Below are 19,308 nucleotides of genomic sequence, written 5' to 3' on the forward strand. Positions count from 1 at the left end.
GTTTCAGGGAAAGAGGCCATAGCACAGGGACCAGCTTAGTGGGCAATTGGGACTAGCTTAGTGGTAAAAATTGGGTGGCAAGGACAAATAGGGTCAAAGGGCCTGTTTCCATGCTGTGAACCGCTATGACTCTAAGATCTCTAAGGAGTCAGGAGGGTTGAAAGGGTTCATGAAAAATCATTCGCAAACAGGATTAAGGAGAAGCCCAAGGCTTTTTAAACATATATAAAGAGCAAGAGGGTAGCCAGGGAAAGGGTTGTATCACTCAAGGACAGAGGAAGGAAACTATGTGTGGAGCCAGAGGAAATGGGCGGGGTACTAAATCAGTACGTTGCATCAGTATTGCATCAGAAATAGGCCATTTGACCCTATTTGTCCTTGCCACCCAGTTTTTACCACTAAGCTAGTCCCAATTGCCCAGATTTGGTCCATATCTCTGTACAGCCGTATTTCCCATATAACAGCCTAACTGCTTTTTAAAAGACAAAATTGTACCCGCCTCTACTACTGCCTCTGGCAGCTTTATCCAGACACTCACCACCCTCTGTGTGAAACAATTGCTCCTCTGGACCCTTTTGTATCTCTCCCTTCTCACCTTAAACCTATGCCCTCCAGTTTTAAACTCCCCTACTTTTAGGAAAAGATGTTGATTATCTAACTTACCTATGCCCCTATTCATCAAAGATAAGGACTTGGTGGATGATGAGTCTGGGGAAGGGTGTGTAAATAGTCTGGGTCATGTCGATATCAAAAAGGAGGAGGTGTTGGGCGACTTGAAAATATTAAGGTAGGTAAGTCCCCAAGACCTGATGGGATCTACCCCAGAATATTAAAAGGGAGGCAATGGAGGAAATTCCTAGGGTCTTGACTGAAATCTTTGTATTCTCATTGGTTACAGGTGAGGTCTCAGAGGACTGAAAATAGCCAATGTTGTTCCTTTGTTTAAGAAGGGCAGCAAGGGTAATCCAGGAAATTACAGGCTGGTGAGCTTTACGTCAGTGGTTGGTAAAGTATTGGAGAGGATTCTTCGTGACAGGATACATGATTCTTCTCTACTTCCTTAATCATCTCTCCTTCTATACTAGACCTCGGCTATGCTTGAAAGCAGATGAATTGGGAGTACACTTCAGGCTCAATTTTACACAGCCAAAAAATAGCATTACGTGACCCTGCAAAGCATGTAAACCAGGTTCTCCCACAAGAGGACGATGCACCACTGATATTGGCAATGATGTGTGGAATGGGCACATGATGAAAGCAGCCTTCATAGACAATAGGCGCATGATAGTGACATCTGCCGTAAGTTGGGAGAGGCCATGGTGGCTTACCTGTTGGCAATATAGCTTCTGATAAAGAGGAGGCATACACAAATGTAGATGTGAAATGTGCTGTATTGTAGGTACATTATAAGCATGTGGTTGACACATGTGCCACCGGAGTGTTCTGAACATTACTTAGATTGCCTAACCCTACTGCTACATCTTGGTGCTTCCCCAACATCCAGACTGGAACGAGACGCAGATTGTTGACTGCCATGCCCTGGCATCTGTGATGACTTCAGCAGGTGTCCTCTGGCAGACTGGGAACTGGAGGACCCAGGCCTGCTTTGGGTATCCTGCTGGGTGCAGTTTCATCTTTGTAGCCACCTGGGTTGGCCACTTCCCGACTTAAAATGGAGATCTGCAAAGACTGCAGGGAAATTCAGCCAACACAGGCAAAAACTAGCAGGTGCAAAGTCTCCTGTGTATTAGACTTTGCAGAAACCCAGACAGCACTGAAACCAGCAGCCATCTGCATATTAATGAGCGATCCCCGGGAACAATTGAAACATTTAAGGTGAATAAGGCCAAGCCAGACTCCTCGGCGCCAGCAGGAGCCAAGACAAAGGAAGGCCAACGGACACCTCGGGACCGCCCAGCAACCAGGGAACAGCTCCAGTATTGGAGAAATCGATCCAAGTGATCGGAACGCAGTCCAATCACTTGGAACCAGATACGGGGTCTGCCCCGAATGGCGTGAAGCCCCTGGGGACTATAAAATAGAGTCCCCAAGTTCAATTTGCCCTTCTTGGCTGGGTCACTCAGCAGATCAAACCAACCCTTGACAGTGAACTGCCTAAGTTGCTGCACCAACCAAGTAAGTCTCCAGCCAACGCACGCTACGAGAAAGGCGCTCCTAGCTACTAGTCCGTACCAGCTTTGAAGTCTGCAGATTCAGAACCCGAACGAAAGGCCATTTGTTCCCCTGACCTGGTGGGCCAGACCAAAGCTAAGTATAGGTCTATAGTGTTAGAGATAGTCTAGTTTTATGCATGAGTAGTGATTGACTGTGTATAATAAATGTGTTTTGATTTGAATCTTACTAACTGGTGTATTGAGTTATTGATCAGTACTTGAACTTGAACCTCGTGGCAGTATCATAAAGATACCTGGCAACTCTAGAGCAAAGGTTATAGACACAGAGCAAATTAAGCAAAGATACAACGGGCAACATTTAAGAGCCATCCAAAAGTTAGCAACAATCTTTGACAGCCCATGGAGCTAGATCTGATGGGGCCATAGGACGAGGGGATTAGGAACAGATGGATACTACCTGGGTGGTTGGCCCCAAGGTGTGCAGTTGCTAATAATCCTCCCTAATGATGCCCAAGATCCCCTGGCAGATTCCTTAAGGAGCAGGGGCAGCTGGAGTGAGATCGAGCTGGCCCAACCCCTTCTCGCACACACAGCAAGGGAGATCTGTTCCTGCAGTAATGCAGGACCAATGTCCTGGACCAAGTAGATGGAGGAAAAGAGGAGAATCCACGAGGAGGCCCGACCAGGCCTACTCCAAGGCCCGATTCCAGGAGTGCCCAACCACACCACCAGTTTTGGAACCGAACACGAGACCCGGGCCAACCTGATCCAGGAATACCCTGCCAGCAACCCAAACTCAGATTAAAGTCCCCCAAAACAGCGGAGACCCCACATCAGGACCCGATCATGCTGAAAGATAGACCCATCCTTGCGGAACCCCAGGTCTGACTGAACTGCGAACATGCGGCAACCCCAAAATCACAACCAGCGCCCGGGACTCCGCCAGCCGTGACCCTGAAATCACAACCAGCATTTGGGACCCTGCTAGATGCAACCACTTACCTTCCACAAGGTCAGACTTCTCCCAACAGATCACGGGACCATTCTGAAGCAGCCGCCAACCGAGCAAACGAGGGAAATTTGGTTATCTGCAGGTGAGACTAAAACAATACGGTTTCAAGTCTCCTCTCCCCAGCATACTGCTGGCAAACATCCAAGCGATTGAAAACAAGCTGGACGAGCTCAACGCTAGACCTACCTTTCAGAGGGAAGTAAGAGACTGCTGTGTGCTCTGTTTCACGGAGACGTGGCTCATTCCTGCCTCACCGGACTGTGCCATACAACCTGACGGCTTCTCAATACACCGGATGGACCGCATGGCGTCATCGGGAAAAGCGAAGGGTGGAGGGGTTTCCCTCCTCATCCATTCCTCCTCGTGCTCAGAGGGATGATCCTGGCAAACTATTGCTCCCCGGACCTGGAATACCTGACTGTGAAGTGCCGCCCATACTACCTTCCATGGGAGTTCACTTCTGCCATCATCACGGTGGTCTACATCCCACCCCAGGCGGAAGTGAAGAAGGTGCTTAATGAATTGTACACCACCATAAATAACAGTGAAACAGAATACCCGGTAACTTTGTTCATTGTGACCAGGGACTTCAGCCAGTCCAATCCCAAGAGTGTACTGCCAAAATTCCACCAACACATCTCCTGTCCCACCAGGGGAGCCAACACTCTCGATCACTGCTACACAAATATCAAGGCTCCATCCCCCGACCACATTTCAGAAAATTGGACCATAAGACAGTGCTCTTTCTTCAGGCATACAAGCAGAAAATTAAGCAGGGGAATCGGTTAAGAAGGTCGTGCAATGGGCAGCACGGTGGTGCAGTGGTAGCATTGCAGTCTCACGGCGCCGAGGTCCCAGGTTCGATCCCGGCTCTGGGTCACTGTCCGTGTGGAGTTTGCACATTCTCCCCGTGTTTGTGTGGGTTTCGCCCCCACAACCCAAAGATGTGCAAGGTAGGTGGATTGAACACACTAAATTGCCCCTTATTTGAAAAAATGAATTGGGTATTCTAAATTTATTTTAAAAAGAAGAAAAAAAGGTCGTGCAATGTTGGTCCGAGGCAACAGAAGAGCTCTGACACAACTGTTTGGAGTCAGTGGACTGGTCCACATTCAAGAACTCAGTGGCCAACCTAAATGAGTATGCCACCATTGTCACAGACTTCATCAGCAAGTGTGGAGAAGATTACGTGCCAAAGAATGTAGTATGTACGTTCCCCAAACAGAAACCATGGTTTAATCGAGAGATTCACTCCCTACTGAAGGACAGGTCTGAGGCATACAAGACAGGCGACTCTGACTTATACAAGAAATCCAGGTACAAACTCTGCAAAGTCATCAGGGATGCCAAGAGACGGACTAAGCTAGAGTTACAGACTAACGACACAGACTCTCGTCGGTTGTGACAAGGCTTGAACAGCATAACAGCTACAAAGCAAAGCCAACTAGGATCTTTGGCAGCAGCGACCCCTCCCCGCTGAACTCAATGCATTCTATGCACGTTCCGAGCAGGAAACCAACAAACTGTTGTCAACTGTCCCAATAGCCTCGGACAAACCCATACCTACAGTCACAACTTCCAAAGTCAGATCAGCCTTCTTGAAAGTGAACCCTCTGAAAGCCACGGGTCCTGACGGAGTCCCTGCTCATGCACTCAGATCCTGTGCAGACCAACTGGCGGGTGTGTTCGTGGACATCTTCAATTTCTCCCTACTCCGTTCTGAAGTTCCCATCTGCTTCAAGAAGACCACCATCATACCAGGCAATGCGCCTCAATGACTACTGTCTGGTGGCAATGATATCTATCGTTATGAAATGCTACGAGAGGTTGGTCATGAGACACATCAACTCCATTCTCCCAGAATGCCTTGATCCACGGCAATTCACTCGTCACCACAACCGGTCCACAGCAGATGAAAGCTCCTTGGCCCTACACTCATCCCTGGAGCATTGTGTCAACAAGGACTCCTACGTCAGACTCCTATTCATTGACTACAGCTCTGCCTTCAACATTATAATCCCAGCCAAGCAAATATCAAAACTCCAAAACCTAGGACTTGGCTCCTCTCTCTTAAACAGCTTATTCCCCACTGTTACCAGACTCCTAAATGACCCTCTTATGGATTGAACTGATCTCTTCACACATCTTATCTACTGAGTAGTACTATACACCGTAGCTTCTCCCGATGCCTGCGTCTATATATTTACATTGTGTATTCATGTATGTCCAATGTTTTTCATGCATGGAACGATCTGTCTGGACTGTATGCAGAACAATACTTTTCGCTGTACTCGATACACGTGATAATAAATCAAATCACTCACTAGATTATCTTTTTCAACTATTATGTTCTTGTGCAAACTGGCTAGGTGCCCATTGCTCCTGTTCTTTCTCTGAGCTGTTTGATTTTGCTATAAGTACATTCCTGATCTACTTTGTAGTTCCTCAGTGCTAAGGGGTTTAATAGTGATGTGCTGACCTGCATATTTGCCCAAATTAGGCTAGAATAATGAAAAGCAACTAGTTTATGTGAGATTTATAAGAATGAGGTTTGCAAAAGAAAGAGACCAGCTTGAAAGACCTGAACTAAAACTAAGAACTGAAGGGCTGTGTATTCCCAATGAGCTGTTTTTTTGTGGACACACAGATGTCTGTACTGTGTGCCTGCTTATTGTAATTAATATCTGAAATAAAGAGAGTTGATGCCAGGGTCCGAATCCAATAATTATTTTAGATATCAAGGTGATATCTTACAGACCACAGGCTTATTGTTCCACTTTCAGGAACAAAGCCCTCAATGTTCAAGGTCATCCACCTGTATTGTGAACTGCCCACTCCGGAGATGCTGATTGGGTGTGTTGTGTGCTGCCAACATTTTCTGCTAAAGGAGTTCAGGATGCTGTTGGCTGCTTGATTGGTGAGTTGAAATACTAAAGAGACGAGCTCAGTGGATCAAGAGGATATTTGGATATTTCTTGTCCTTGACTTTTTGCTATCCTTATGAACCGTGAGCCTCCTGAACTCCCAAACTCTCTACTAGCATTGATCCATAACTTTGTCAATCAAACAATCAAGACTATACCATAATTAGACACAACCAAGAAAACTGTTTGGAAGCAACTGGAGAATCTTCATATCATTACTATTGGGCAACGGAAGTACTGGAATGTTCTGCAGTTGCAAAGGGCACGTGCAAAGGACATTTCAAAAAGGGTGACCTTTCTTCAAATACACAGTATATGAACTAAAAACATTGAATGGTAGCAAGCCTGAAGAAACCAGTGGCTGGATTCTCTGATTTGAAGACTAAGTGCTGACGCCGGCTTGGGAACAGTGACGTTTTATGCCAGAAAAAACGGCGCAAAAGCTGCACCGATCCTCCGTCTGGTGGGGGGCTAGCAGCCGCACAGTGTAAAGCCCCCGGCTTTACCTGCAGATATGGCCTGAGAATTGCCGGGTCCGTGGCCGCACAGGTCGGAGGCCTGCAGCAGCTGCGCCATGCAACATGGCGCGGCTGCTTTTGGACCCGGCCTGCCAACAACTGCCCCCTTTGACCAGGCTCGCCACCCCCGGACCAGCCACACTGTAGAAGTCAACTATTTCCGAACACACCTGATAAGTAAAAGATTGCTATTTAGGATAAATATTAAGCCCCAGTTTTACACATTTTAAATTAAGGATTTCAACACTCTCATAACCTCAGGTCATGTCAAAACATACAGCTTACAAAACAGCATAACACAACATAATTCACTTTACTCCATTATTCTAGCAAGACAGTACAACATAAAAACAACAGAAACACAAAAAGAACCTGATACATGCAAAAGCAGTCAAGATTAAAACAAACACTTTAACTGAACTAATGAATACATTTTTCAAGACAGTGTCCAAGGACAGGGCAGGCTCTATAGCAACAGCATAGCAACGATACAGTAACATGAAGGCCCTATTGTTATAACAGCTAAGTCAGCAAAAGACCAGTTCAAACTGGTCTTGATAACAGCACAATATCGCATTCCTTAACATACACAAGTACGCAGACGAAACTATTAAAACTAATGTTGCATATTAAAGATGGATGGCTTGCCGTCAAATCAGATGTGTTTGAGTCTAACCCAAACCATTTAAACAGCAGGGGCTGTTTAGCACAGGGCTAAATCGCTGGCTTTGAAGGCAGACCAAGGCAGGCCAGCAGCACGGTTCAGTTCCCGTGGCAGCCTCCCCGAACAGGCGCCGGAATGTGGCGACTAGGGGCTTTTCACAGTGGCTTCATTGAGGCCTACTTGTGACAATAGGCGATTTTCATTTCATTTTCATTTTTCATTTCATTTCATTATATTGGGGTGTAATTATATGGCTAAAAACAGATATGATACAATATAACTCTGAAGTTTCGGCCATTTTTAGCTGGAGCTGTGTCATTAGCTGGATTTCTCTCTCCTTCATGAATCATCTATACTTTGATCTGAACTATTCACTGTCTCCCAACCATCATATTTCATTTTCAGACATTGACTTCTAAAGTTATTGCGAGCTGTTTGCCTAAGCAAGAAGATCATTTCTGTGATTCTTTGAAAGCTTCAAATTGTCTACAAATTGCCTTTTAAATGACTTTTAATTGTAATCAATAGAAGACAAATAAACAATTCTTATTTGCACCTGAGAAGTTTTAACTTAAATTTCTACTGAGTTCCGGTAATCGCAAAGTGCTGCTGGTAACTGCATGGTAGATCTATCACCCACCACTGCCCCCAGCCCCCGCCAAAGCCCCCCTTGACCTCGGAACGGCTTCCCCCGACTGGCGGCGCTGGACTCAGTCCGCAGCCGCCAAGCCTGGTTAATGAAAGAAACAGGATAAGTGTTCCATGCCGTCGTGAACTTGGCCCATCGGGGGTGGAGCATCGGGGGAGGGCCTCGGGTGATGTCCTGAGGCCGTCCTAACAGCGTATGGCGTACTCAAAGAGTATGCCATTTTTGAGGGGGCGGAACATCGCAAATGCAGCACCGCCCCCAGATTTTGGTGCAAACAGGGATTCTCTGGCCAATCGGCGAAGGCGATATTGGCGTCGGTGACCAGAAAATCCCACCCATTATTTCCCCAGAAACTCTGATAGTCTGAGAACAAATTTTTCTTACAAACTTTTAGCACATAAAATCTTATTGATTCAGAAATACTGACATTTCAAATTATTCAATGGTCGAAAAATCCCCATTGAAAAAAAATCACAGATTAATATAAATGCTAAAAATGTATCTAATAAACAATTTACTCACCATCTGTTTTGTTAATGGTTCCTTCCAACCAAATTCCTCCCTTTATTCGAAACAACAAATTTTCATTACTTAGTGGCAGCTGAAATAAATTGATTAAAATAAATTAATTATTCATCTGTCCAAATAATATCTAGAACTCTGTAACTATTAACTCTGCTGTGCGTGTTCTTCACTTTTTTTCCTACGCATTCATGGAATGAGGGTATTTTTACCAATCCCTTTTAAAAATTCTTTCATGTTATGTATTAAGACCCAGGAAGCCAAGTGATAATAATAAGAATCTTTATTAGTGTCACAAGTAGGCTTACATTAACACTGCGATGAGGTTACTGTGACAAAAGTCTGCATAAGGCAGCTAATATATTTACAGAATACAGTCCCATTAGGACAACCCACACGCCGGTCCCTATCCGGGCCGGCCTTTATACTGAGTTCTTATGAGCCCCAGCTGGGTAGGCCTCTGCCCACTAACGGGGAAGCTCATGTTCCAAGAATCCCAGGGGGAGGTCAATCATGGTATCTTCATGCGGGTTATTACAGTACGTGAAAGTTGTTGAAGTCTCAGAGGACCATAGGCTGCTCACCCTTTTGAGAGAGAGAGAGAGCGCTGACTGGTGGTGATTTAACTTGAGGGTCATCGCACTTCAGGCGCGGGGCAAAGTTGAGATGGTGTAACTTTCGCATTGCTGGAAAGGCCAGTATTTGTCGTCACCCCTAATTGTTCTTGAGAAGATGGTGGTGGGCCGCCTTTGAATTGCTGCAGTTCATGTGGTGAAGGTACATGCACAGTACTACTGGGAAGGAAGTTCGAAGATTTTGATCCCGCGATAATGAAGGAACAATGTTATAGGTCTAAGTGAACATGGTGTGTGAGTTGGAGGGGATCTTGCAGGTAGTGATGCTCCCATGTGTTCTAATCTCGGTAGAAACCAGTAACATTTTAATTTTTTTAGATCCAAAATCTCAGGTATTTCCTAAAAGAATGAATCCTCGAGGTTCAAACCAAAACAATTTACAAGCTGAAAATCGAAGAACATGAATACTAATAACTACAAGCTATCTAAAATTGTCAGTTGCGTTAAAGATAGTAAAAATCCAGCGAACACAGTACTTATTGTTTCATACTAATTCTCTTAACTCAAATTTACTTCCACATGCATCCATCTGACTTACACCCCAAGATAATTCCAGTCAGATACTTAACAGAAATTGGAAGAAAGTCTTTGGTCTAAGTACTGTTTCAAAGATTCACATTAGAGTTGAGAGTTATTTGGCCTTCTTACTTCCGGCAAGGCATTCCCTTCAAATATTCACTCACTGTCCCACAGTTGTAGATTCTTAGTTTAACGCGACATTCTGACCTTGGGTCAGAATGCTCCTAGTTTTAATATTCTTTAACTCTGAAGCCTTGCCTTTGGGAACTCTCTCTTTCTCTTAGCTTAACTATCCCAGAATCCCAACTCACTGTCAATAGAGTCATTGAGTTATGAAGCCTTCTTATGAACCCTTCTAGCCATCACAAAGAATTTCAACTGAATTCTGCTGGAGATATTACCTGCAGCTAGCATGCGCTAAATTAAACCACTTGAAAGATATGTTCCCTGCAATAAACGGTTTGTTTACCCATGTTTCTGCTGTTATGCCTCAGGCAAATTGGTCACATGATCAGCTCCCAGGACAAGTTGTTTTTTTCTAAAAAAAACATCTTTCAGATACTACACATCTTAATGTCAGAAACATTTTAACAACTATCTTATCACACACAATACACATAATAATTCCCTCCCTACAGTTCAACCGAAATTCAAGTGTCCAACATCAAGAGATTAGGTCATCTAAATAGATGAAGAAATGATGTCCAAAACTTTTAGCATAAGTTTATAAGTCTTCTTTAGGTAGTTATGAGTTATTTAATGAAATAGTCAAACTCTGTTGACAGATAAGGCATCTACAATCATGTTGTTCCTTCCTGCACCATGAACGATTTTTAAGGTAAATTCTTGCAGCATCAGACTGCAGCGAAATAAATAGGGATTCTTTGTCCAAAAGCACGGATTATTGTCCATGGAAATCACAGTCTCTCTGGCATTTCCAAAAACATATATTTCAAACTGCTAAATTACTTTAACAAGGATTAAACTTCCTCGAGAAATAACATGCTGGATGCATCAATTTTAGCATCATCATCTTGTAATAATACATCTCCCATACCACATCATGAGCGGCAATTGTTATCTTATTTGGTTGGTTAAAATTTAGAGCAGTCAATACTCCCATGATTCACTTACCAAGGCAGCCATTGATCTCTTGAAGTCTGAAAAGGCACTGTCCAGTCATATTTTACTTTCTGATTCACCACATTTGTCAATAGAACAGCTACTGTGCTGAAATTTGGGGCAAACATCCAGTAAAGTCCACACATTCCAAGCAACAGGAGGAGTATTTTCCTGTTTGGTTTTAGGAACAAGAAGGCTCATAATCACTTGAAGTTTAGCCTTTCTGAGCAACACACGACTTTGTCCCATGACATGCCCCAAATAAGTGACCTTGACTTTGGCAGATTCATTTTTTGTCACTTTTATCACTAAGTCAGCATGTTAGTTGTCTCTTGAATGAGGCATTGAGGTATATTTAATGGTCTTCTCAAGTGTCGCTACAGGCCAAGGTGATTAGTAACTTGACCTGTTCACCTTTGAAAAGTAGTTGGCGCATTCTTCATTCGGAATGGCATCACTTTATATTGATATAGGTTGTCCAGGGTGACAAAAGTAGAAATTACCTTGGCTTGATCTGTAAATGGCACCTGCTAACATCATTTTAACAAGTCAATATTGCTGATAAACACTGAGTTCCAAACTCTATAAATACAATCTTCAAGTTGTGGGTGTAGGATCAGACTCAGTTTCTGTTACAGTATTCACTTTACGATCATCAATACAAAATATTTGGGTTCCATCAGGTTTTGGTACCAATACGGTTTTGGTGAACTCTAAATTCTTTGACTCAGTTCAATTATATCTTCATCCAATATGAAGTCAGAGAAGACTGACATCAGCCAGTTTCCCAGGGTCCAGTCCATAAAAGTTCTGTTTAATGGGTGGAGTACTTCTCACATAAGAACATAAGAACTAGGAGCAGGAGTAGGCCATCTGGCCCCTCAAGCCTGCTCCACCATTCAATGAGATCATGGCTGATCTTTTGTGGACTCAGCTCCACTTTCCGGCCCGAACACCATAACCCTTAATCCCTTTATTCTTCAAAAAACTATCGATCTTTATCTTAAAAACATTTAATGAAGGAGCCTCGACTGCTTCACTGGGCAAGGAATTCCATAGATTCACAACCCTTTGGGTGAAGAAGTTCCTCCTAAACTCAGTCCTAAATCTACTAGTAGCCAGGGGCTGTTTAGCACAGGGCTAAATTGCTGGCTTTGAAAGCAGACCAAGACAGGCCAGCAGCATGGTTCAATTCCCATAACATCCTCCCTGAACAGGCGCCGGAATGTGGCGACTAGGGGCTTTTCACAGTAACTTCATTTGAAGCCTACTTGTGACAATAAGTGATTTTCATTTCATTTCACTTCCCCTTATTTTGAGGCTATGCCCCCTAGTTCTGCTTTCACCCGCCAGTGGAAACAACCTGCCCGCATCTATCGTATCTATTCCCTTCATAATCTTATATGTTTCTATAAGATCCCCCCGTCATCCTTCTAAATTCCAATGAGTACAGTCCCAGTCTACTCAACCTCTCCTCGTAATCCAACCCCTTCAGCTCTGGGATTAACCTAGTGAATCTCCTCTGCACTCCCTCCAGTGCCAGTACGTCCTTTCTCAAGTAAAGAGACCAAAACTGAACACAATACTCCAGGTGTGGCCTCACTAACACCTTATACAATTGCAGCATAATCTCCATAGTCTTAAAAGCCATCCCTCTAGCAATGAAGGACAAAATTCCATTTGCCTTCTGTTGCACCTGTAAACCAACTTTTTGCGACTCATGCACTAGCACACCCACGTCTCTCTGCACAGAAGCATGTTTTAATATTTTATCATTTAAATAATAATCCCTTTTGCTGTTATTCCTACCGAAATGGATAATCTCACATTTGTCAACATTGTATTCCATCTGCCAGACCCTAGCCCATTCACTTAGCCTATCCAAATCCCTCTGCAGACTTCCAGTATCCTCTGCACTTTTTGCTTTACCACTCATCTTAGTGTCGTCTGCAAACTTGGACACATTGCTCTTGGTCCCCAACTCCAAATCATCTATGTAAATTGTGAACAGTTGTGGGCCCAACACTGATCCCTGAGGGACACCACTAGCTACTGATTGCCAACCAGAGAAACACCCATTAATCCCCACTCTTTGCTTTCTATTAATTAACCAATCCTCTATCCATGCTACTACTTTCCCCTTAATGCCATGCATCTTTATCTTATGCAACAACGTTTTGTGTGGCACCTTGTCAAAGGCTTTCTGGAAATCCAGATTTACCACATCCATTGGCTCCCCGTTATCTACCGCACTGTTAATGTCCTCAAAAAATTCCACTAAATTAGTTAGGCACGACCTGCCCTTTGTGAACCCATGCTGCGTCTGCCCAATGGGATAATTTCCATCCAGATGCCTCGCTATTTCTTCCTTGATGATAGATTCCAGCATCTTCCCTACTACCGAAGTTAAGCTCACTGGCCTATAATTACCCGCTTTCTGCCTACCTCCTTTTTTAAACAGTGGTGTCACGTTTGCTAATTTCCAATCCGCCGGGACCACCCCAGAGTCTAGTGAATTTTGGTAAATTATCACTAGTGCATTTGCAATTTCCCTAGCCATCTCTTTTAGCACTCCATCCGCTCCAGGAGACTTGTCTACCTTTAGCCCCATTAGCTTGCCCATCACTACCTCCTTGGTGATAACAATATTCTCAAGGTCCTCATCTGTCATAGCCTCATTTCCATCAGTCACTGGCATGTTATTTGCGTCTTCCACTGTGAAGACCGACCCAAAAAACCTGTTCAGTTCCTCAGCCATTTCCTCATCTCCCATTATTAAATCTCCCTTCTCATCCTCTAAAGGACCAATATTTACCTTAGCCACTCTTTTTTGTTTTATGTATTTATAGAAACTTTTACTATCTGTTTTTATATTCTGAGCAAGTTTACTCGCATAATCTATCTTACTCTTCTTTATAACTTTTTTAGTAGCTTTCTGTTGCCCCCTAAAGATTTCCCAGTCCTCTCGTCTCCCACTGATCTTTGCTACTTTGTATGTTTTTTCCTTCAATTTGATACACTCCCTTATTTCCTTAGATATCCATGGTCGATTTTCCCACTTTTTACCGTCCTTCCTTTTTGTTGGTATAAACCTTTGCTGAGCACTGTGAAAAATCACTTGGAAGGTTCTCCACTGGTCCTCAACTGTTTCACCATAAAGTCTTTGCTCCCAGTCTACCTTATCTAGTTCTTCTCTCATCCCATTGTAATCTCCTTTGTTTAAGCACAAAACACTAGTGTTTGAGTTTACCTTCCACCCTCCATCTGTATTTTAAATTTCACCATATTGTGGTCGCTCCTTCCGAGAGGATCCCGAACGATGAGATCCTGAATCAATCCTGTCTCATTATACAGGACCAGATCTAGGACTGCTTGTTCCCTCGTAGGTTCCATTACATACTGTTCTAGGAAACTATCGCGGATACATTCTATAAACTCCTCCTCAAGGCTGCCTTGACCGACCTGGTTTAACCAACCGACATGTAGATTAAAATCCCCCATGATAACTGCTGTACCATTTCTACATGCATCAGTTATTTCTTTGTTTATTGCTTGCCCCACCATAAAATGTTACTATTTGGTAGCCTATAGACTACTCCTATCAGTGACTTTTTCACCTTACTATTCCTGATTTCCACCCAAATGGATTCAACCTTATCCTCCATAGCACCGATGTCATCCCTTACCGTTGCCCGGATGTCATCCTTAAATAACAGAGCTACACCACCTCCCTTACCATCCACTCTGTCCTTCTGAATAGTTTGATACCCTCGGATATTTAACTCCCAGCCGTGACCATCCTTTAACCATGTTTCAGTAATGGCCACTAAATCATAGTCATTCACGATGATTTGCGCCATCAACTCATTTACCTTATTCTGAATACTATGAGCATTCAAGTAAAGTACACTTATGGTGGCTTTTTTACCTCTGTTCTGAATCTTAACACCTCGATCAGTAACCTCTCCAAAGTTAACCTCTCCCAGGACATCGGTTCCAGTCCTGCCCAGGTGCAGACCGTCCGTTTTGTACTGGTCCCACCTCCCCCAGAACCGGTTCCAATGTCCCAGGAATTTGAATCCCTCCCTCTTGCACCATCTCTCGAGCCACGCATTCATCCTATCTATCCTGACATTCCTTCTCTGACTAGCTCGTGGCACTGGTAGCAATCCTGAGATTACTACCTTTGAGGTCCTACTTTTTAGTTTCACTCCTAACTCCCTAAATTCAGCTTGTAGGACCTCGTCCCATTTTTTACCTATATCGTTGGTGCCTAGGTGCACCACAGCAGCTGGCTGTTCACCCTCCCCCCCCCCCCCCCCCCCAGAATGTCCTGCAACCGCTACGAGACATCCTTGACCCTTGCACCAGGGAGGCAACATACCATCCTGGAGTCTCGATTGCATCCGCAGAACCGCCTGTCTATTCCCCTTACAATTGAGTCCCCTATCACTATAGCCCTGCCATTCTTCTTCCTGCCCAGCTGCGCAGCAGAGCCAGCCATGGTGCCATGAACCTGGCTGCTGCTGCCTTCCCCTGGTAAGCCATCTCCCTCAACAGTATCCAAAGTGGTATATCTGTTTTGCAGGGAGATGACCGCAGAGGACACCTGCACTGCCTTCCTACTCTTGCTCTGTCTTTTGGTCACCCATTTTCCATCTCCCTCAGTACCTTTCACCTGCGGTGTGACCAACTCGCTAAACGTGCTATCCACGACGTCCTCAGCATCGCGGATGCTCCAAAGTGAGTCCATCCGCAGCTCCAGAGCCGTCAAGCGGTCTAACAGGAGCTGCAACTGGACACACTTCTTGCACGTGAAGGAGCCAGGGACAGTGGACGTGTCCCTGAGCTCCCACATCGCACACGAGGAGCATGACACATGCATTAGTAAAGATGTTTGTCCAAATTATGTCTGCAGTGCTTCTTATTCTTTTAGAAATTTGACTATGTCGCCTTGTTTGATTCAATCATTCAATTGTTGGGATGTACATACCTGGCATCGCACCATACATGATGTTAACGTGTTCACTACACTGCCATTGCTCGTGATAATGATGAATCATGCCATGCATGTGGGAGCTGGTCTATTTGTGTGACATCATGTGGGCAGTGGGGATGAAGATTCTGGCCTGTTCTCTCTGATGGCCATGGCTGTGGCATTGAGCAACAGTGATTTGAATTTTGAACCACAGTCCATGTTTCACTTTGCGAATCATTGTTCCAAATTATAGAAGCTGTGGGTTTGGAATGTACTGTTGAAGGGTAAGGGGGACTTGGAGGAAATGTTTTCATTTGTAGGGGAGTCCAAAACTTAAATATAAGAGAGTCTGCAATAAATCCATTAGGGATTTCAGGAGAAATTTCCTTACCTAGAGACTGGCTAGAATGTGGAACAATCATAAGTAATAGTTCAAGAGAATGGCATAGATACGTTTAAGGAAAATCTAGATAAACACATAAAGAAAAAATGAATATCAGAGGGCTAAGACCTCACACTTTATATTTTTTAGAAGATATCTTCATGGTTAATTTTTAAAACTTCAAAAAACAGACAAAGGCTCTTTTAAAAGTCTGTTTGTGACCCATGAGCAATAATAATTAAAATGGTAATTCACAGAAACTGATGCCTCGTTATCTGTCAAGAAACTCTAATGACCCCCTGTGGGCTGGAGAAACCAAATTCAAAGGGAACTATACAAAGGCCATCTACATTTCAGAAGCCAGGACTGGCCAACCATAAATGATTCATCTGTTAGGACAAGTTACTCAACAACCTCCTGTTAAGACATTGAAACATGTAATATTGCCATGTGGCACTGAAAAACGTAAATCTGCCATTTTTCTATCTATCTTACAGCAGCACAAGAAAGAGGATCTGCCTGGCTGAATGCCTGGCCCCTGTCTACACTGTTTCTACTAGACATTTTGTACCTGTGGTAGGCTATATTAGGGGTATCGCGGTACCTAGGTGGGGCCCGATGCTATTTTTGCGGGCAAATCAAACACCCCCCAGCAATGCTGCCCCGCCCGATCCGCAATCTGCAAGGACTGCGGGACGAAGGGGCACCTCGTGGCAGTATACCAGGCCTGGTTGGCTGCTGCTGTCTCCACGGGCGAACCGGGCCCGCTGCCATTCCTCCCCTTACAGGCCATGTGCGATTCATGGGGCAGCCATCTTGGATGACGTCTCAGGACCCCGACTGGGCTGGCCTTGTATCGCCTGATGAGATCTCCCAGCCGGCCATGTGCGAGTCATGGGGGCAGCCATCTTGGATGGCGTCTCAGGACCCCGACTCTGGTGGCCGTGTATCGCCCGACGAGATCTCTCAGCTTCTGCCACAACTTGCCTCAGTGACACTGGACCAGTCTCGGCCCCGAATGTTTTCAACCATGTGGTGGTATGTATTAGGGGTCATGTGGGACTGTGAAGCCAAGACGCTATTGGCTGACAGATCCCGGGTCCTGGTTGGCTGCCGACTCCTGGCTCCGCCCTGAAGGCGGAGTATAAGAACCCGAGATTCTATCCGCAGCTTCATTCTGTTGCTGAGCTGCTGGGGCCAAGCATCGCTTAATAAAGCCTGGATCGACTTCATCACTTCTCGTCTCTCGTAAGTCATTGTGCGCCACAATTTCTTAAGCGAGCTTAAAAGACTATGGAGCTCCGGATCGCCCCGGAATGCCTGCGGATCAGCCCCCACGCAGCGAACGCGGCAGCAGTATTCAAACACTGGCAAGCATGCTTTGAAGGCTACCTCCGAATGGCCCCCGGCCGGATCACAGAAGACCAGAAAATGCAGGTCCTGCATTCGAGGGTAAGCCCGGAAATTTACCCTCTCGTAGAAGACGCAGAGGATTTCCCAACGGCGCTCGCATTGCTGAAGAGCATCTGCGTTCGGCCCGTTAACCAGGTCTACGCGCGCCACCAACTCGCGACGAGACGGCAAAGTCCCGGAGAATCGCTAGAGGAATTCTACGCCGCGCTGCTAATTTTGGGACGGGGCTGCAGCTGCCCGCCGGTGAACGCGATCGAACACACTGACCTGCTAATTCGCGATGCATTTGTGGCAGGTATGAACTCTCCCCAAATCCATCAAAGACTTTTAGAAAGAGAGTCGCTAGGACTCTCAGAGGCATGGGCCCTTGCAGCTTCCCTAGAGGTGGCCTCGCAAAACGCCCGCGCCTATGGCCCCGACCGCGCGGCAGCCCCTTGGGTTCCGTGGACCCCCGTCGCAACAAACTCCCCCCCCTCGCAAGCTTGTGCGGTTAAAGCGCCAGACCATCCCGGGGGGGCCCGCTGTTATTTCTGCGGACAAGCGAAACACCCCCGGCAGCGCTGCCCGACCCGCGCAGCTATTTGTAAAAGCTGCGGCAAGAAGGGCCATTACGCGGCAGTGTGCCGGTCCCGGGGGGTCGCCGCAATCCCCGGAGAAGAACGAGCCCAGCACATCCCAAATGCTCCCCAACCCCCCCCCCCCAGCGCCCCATGTGCGACCCGCGGGCGCCGCCATTTTGGGTCCCGGGCACCACGAGGGGAGGATGGGCACCGCCATCTTGTGACCCCCCCCAGCCACGTGCGATTCATGGGGGTGGCCACTTTGTCCACCCCCGACCACGTGCGATCCATGGGGGCGGCCATTTTGTCCACCCCCGGCCGCGTGCGATTCATGGATGCCACCATCTTGGTTGACAACAAAGGACCCCAGCATCGATGGCTCCACGGGGTCTGAAGAAGACGCCGCGACACTACTACCACGACTGGCTTCGGTAACACTGGATCAATCGCGGCCCCGGACGCTCCAGACGGCGACAACAACGGTGCTGGTCAACAGATACGAGACGCCATGCCTGATCGACTCCGGGAGCACTGAAAGTTTTATTCACCCAGACACGGTAAGACGCTGTTTTCTGACCATCCATCCAAGCACGCAAAAGATTTCCCTAGCTGCAGGATCCCACTCCGTAGAGATCAAAGGGTTCTGCATCGCGAACCTAACGGTGCAAGGGAGGGAGTTTAAGAACTACAGGCTCTACGTCCTTCCCCAACTCTGCGCGCCCACATTACTGGGATTAGATTTCCAGTGTAACCTGCAGAGCCTAACATTCCAATTCGGCGGCCCAATACCCCCACTCACTATCTGCGGCCTCGCAACTCTCAAGGTTGAACCGCCGTCCTTGTTTGCAAACCTCACCCCGGATTGCAAACCCGTCACCACTAGGAGCAGACGGTACAGCGCCCAAGACCGGATATTTATTCGGTCTGAAGTCCAGTGGTTGCTGAAGGAAGGCATAATCCAGGCCAGCAATAGTCCCTGGAGAGCCCAGGTGGTAGTAGTAAAGACCGGGGAGAAGCAAAGGATGGTCGTAGACTATAGTCAGACCATCAACAGGTACACGCAGCTAGATGCGTACCCTCTCCCCCGCATATCCGACATGGTCAATCAGATTGCCCAGTATAAGGTCTTCTCTACCGTGGACCTCAAGTCCGCCTACCACCAGCTCCCCATCCGCCCAGGTGACCGCAAGTACACAGCCTTCGAGGCAGACGGGCGTCTATACCACTTCCTAAGGGTCCCATTTGGTGTCACAAACGGGGTCTCGGTCTTCCAAC

At 46.0% G+C, this 19,308-nt stretch overlaps 1 protein-coding gene across 2 annotated transcripts in view; it reads right to left on the minus strand.

The window, feature by feature from the left end:
• The window catches only part of LOC140429987 (ufm1-specific protease 2-like), a 140,236-nt gene that overhangs the window by 103,832 nt on the left and 17,096 nt on the right, over window positions 1–19,308 (minus strand). For both annotated transcript variants that reach the window (XM_072517564.1, XM_072517563.1), the window contains exon 2: window positions 8,425–8,503. In XM_072517564.1, the coding sequence (XP_072373665.1) occupies window positions 8,425–8,503 (79 nt within the window). The remainder of the gene's footprint in view (window positions 1–8,424; window positions 8,504–19,308) is intronic.

This window comes from Scyliorhinus torazame, chromosome 9, assembly GCF_047496885.1.
Source record: "Scyliorhinus torazame isolate Kashiwa2021f chromosome 9, sScyTor2.1, whole genome shotgun sequence".
Classification (NCBI taxonomy): Eukaryota; Metazoa; Chordata; class Chondrichthyes; order Carcharhiniformes; family Scyliorhinidae; genus Scyliorhinus; species Scyliorhinus torazame.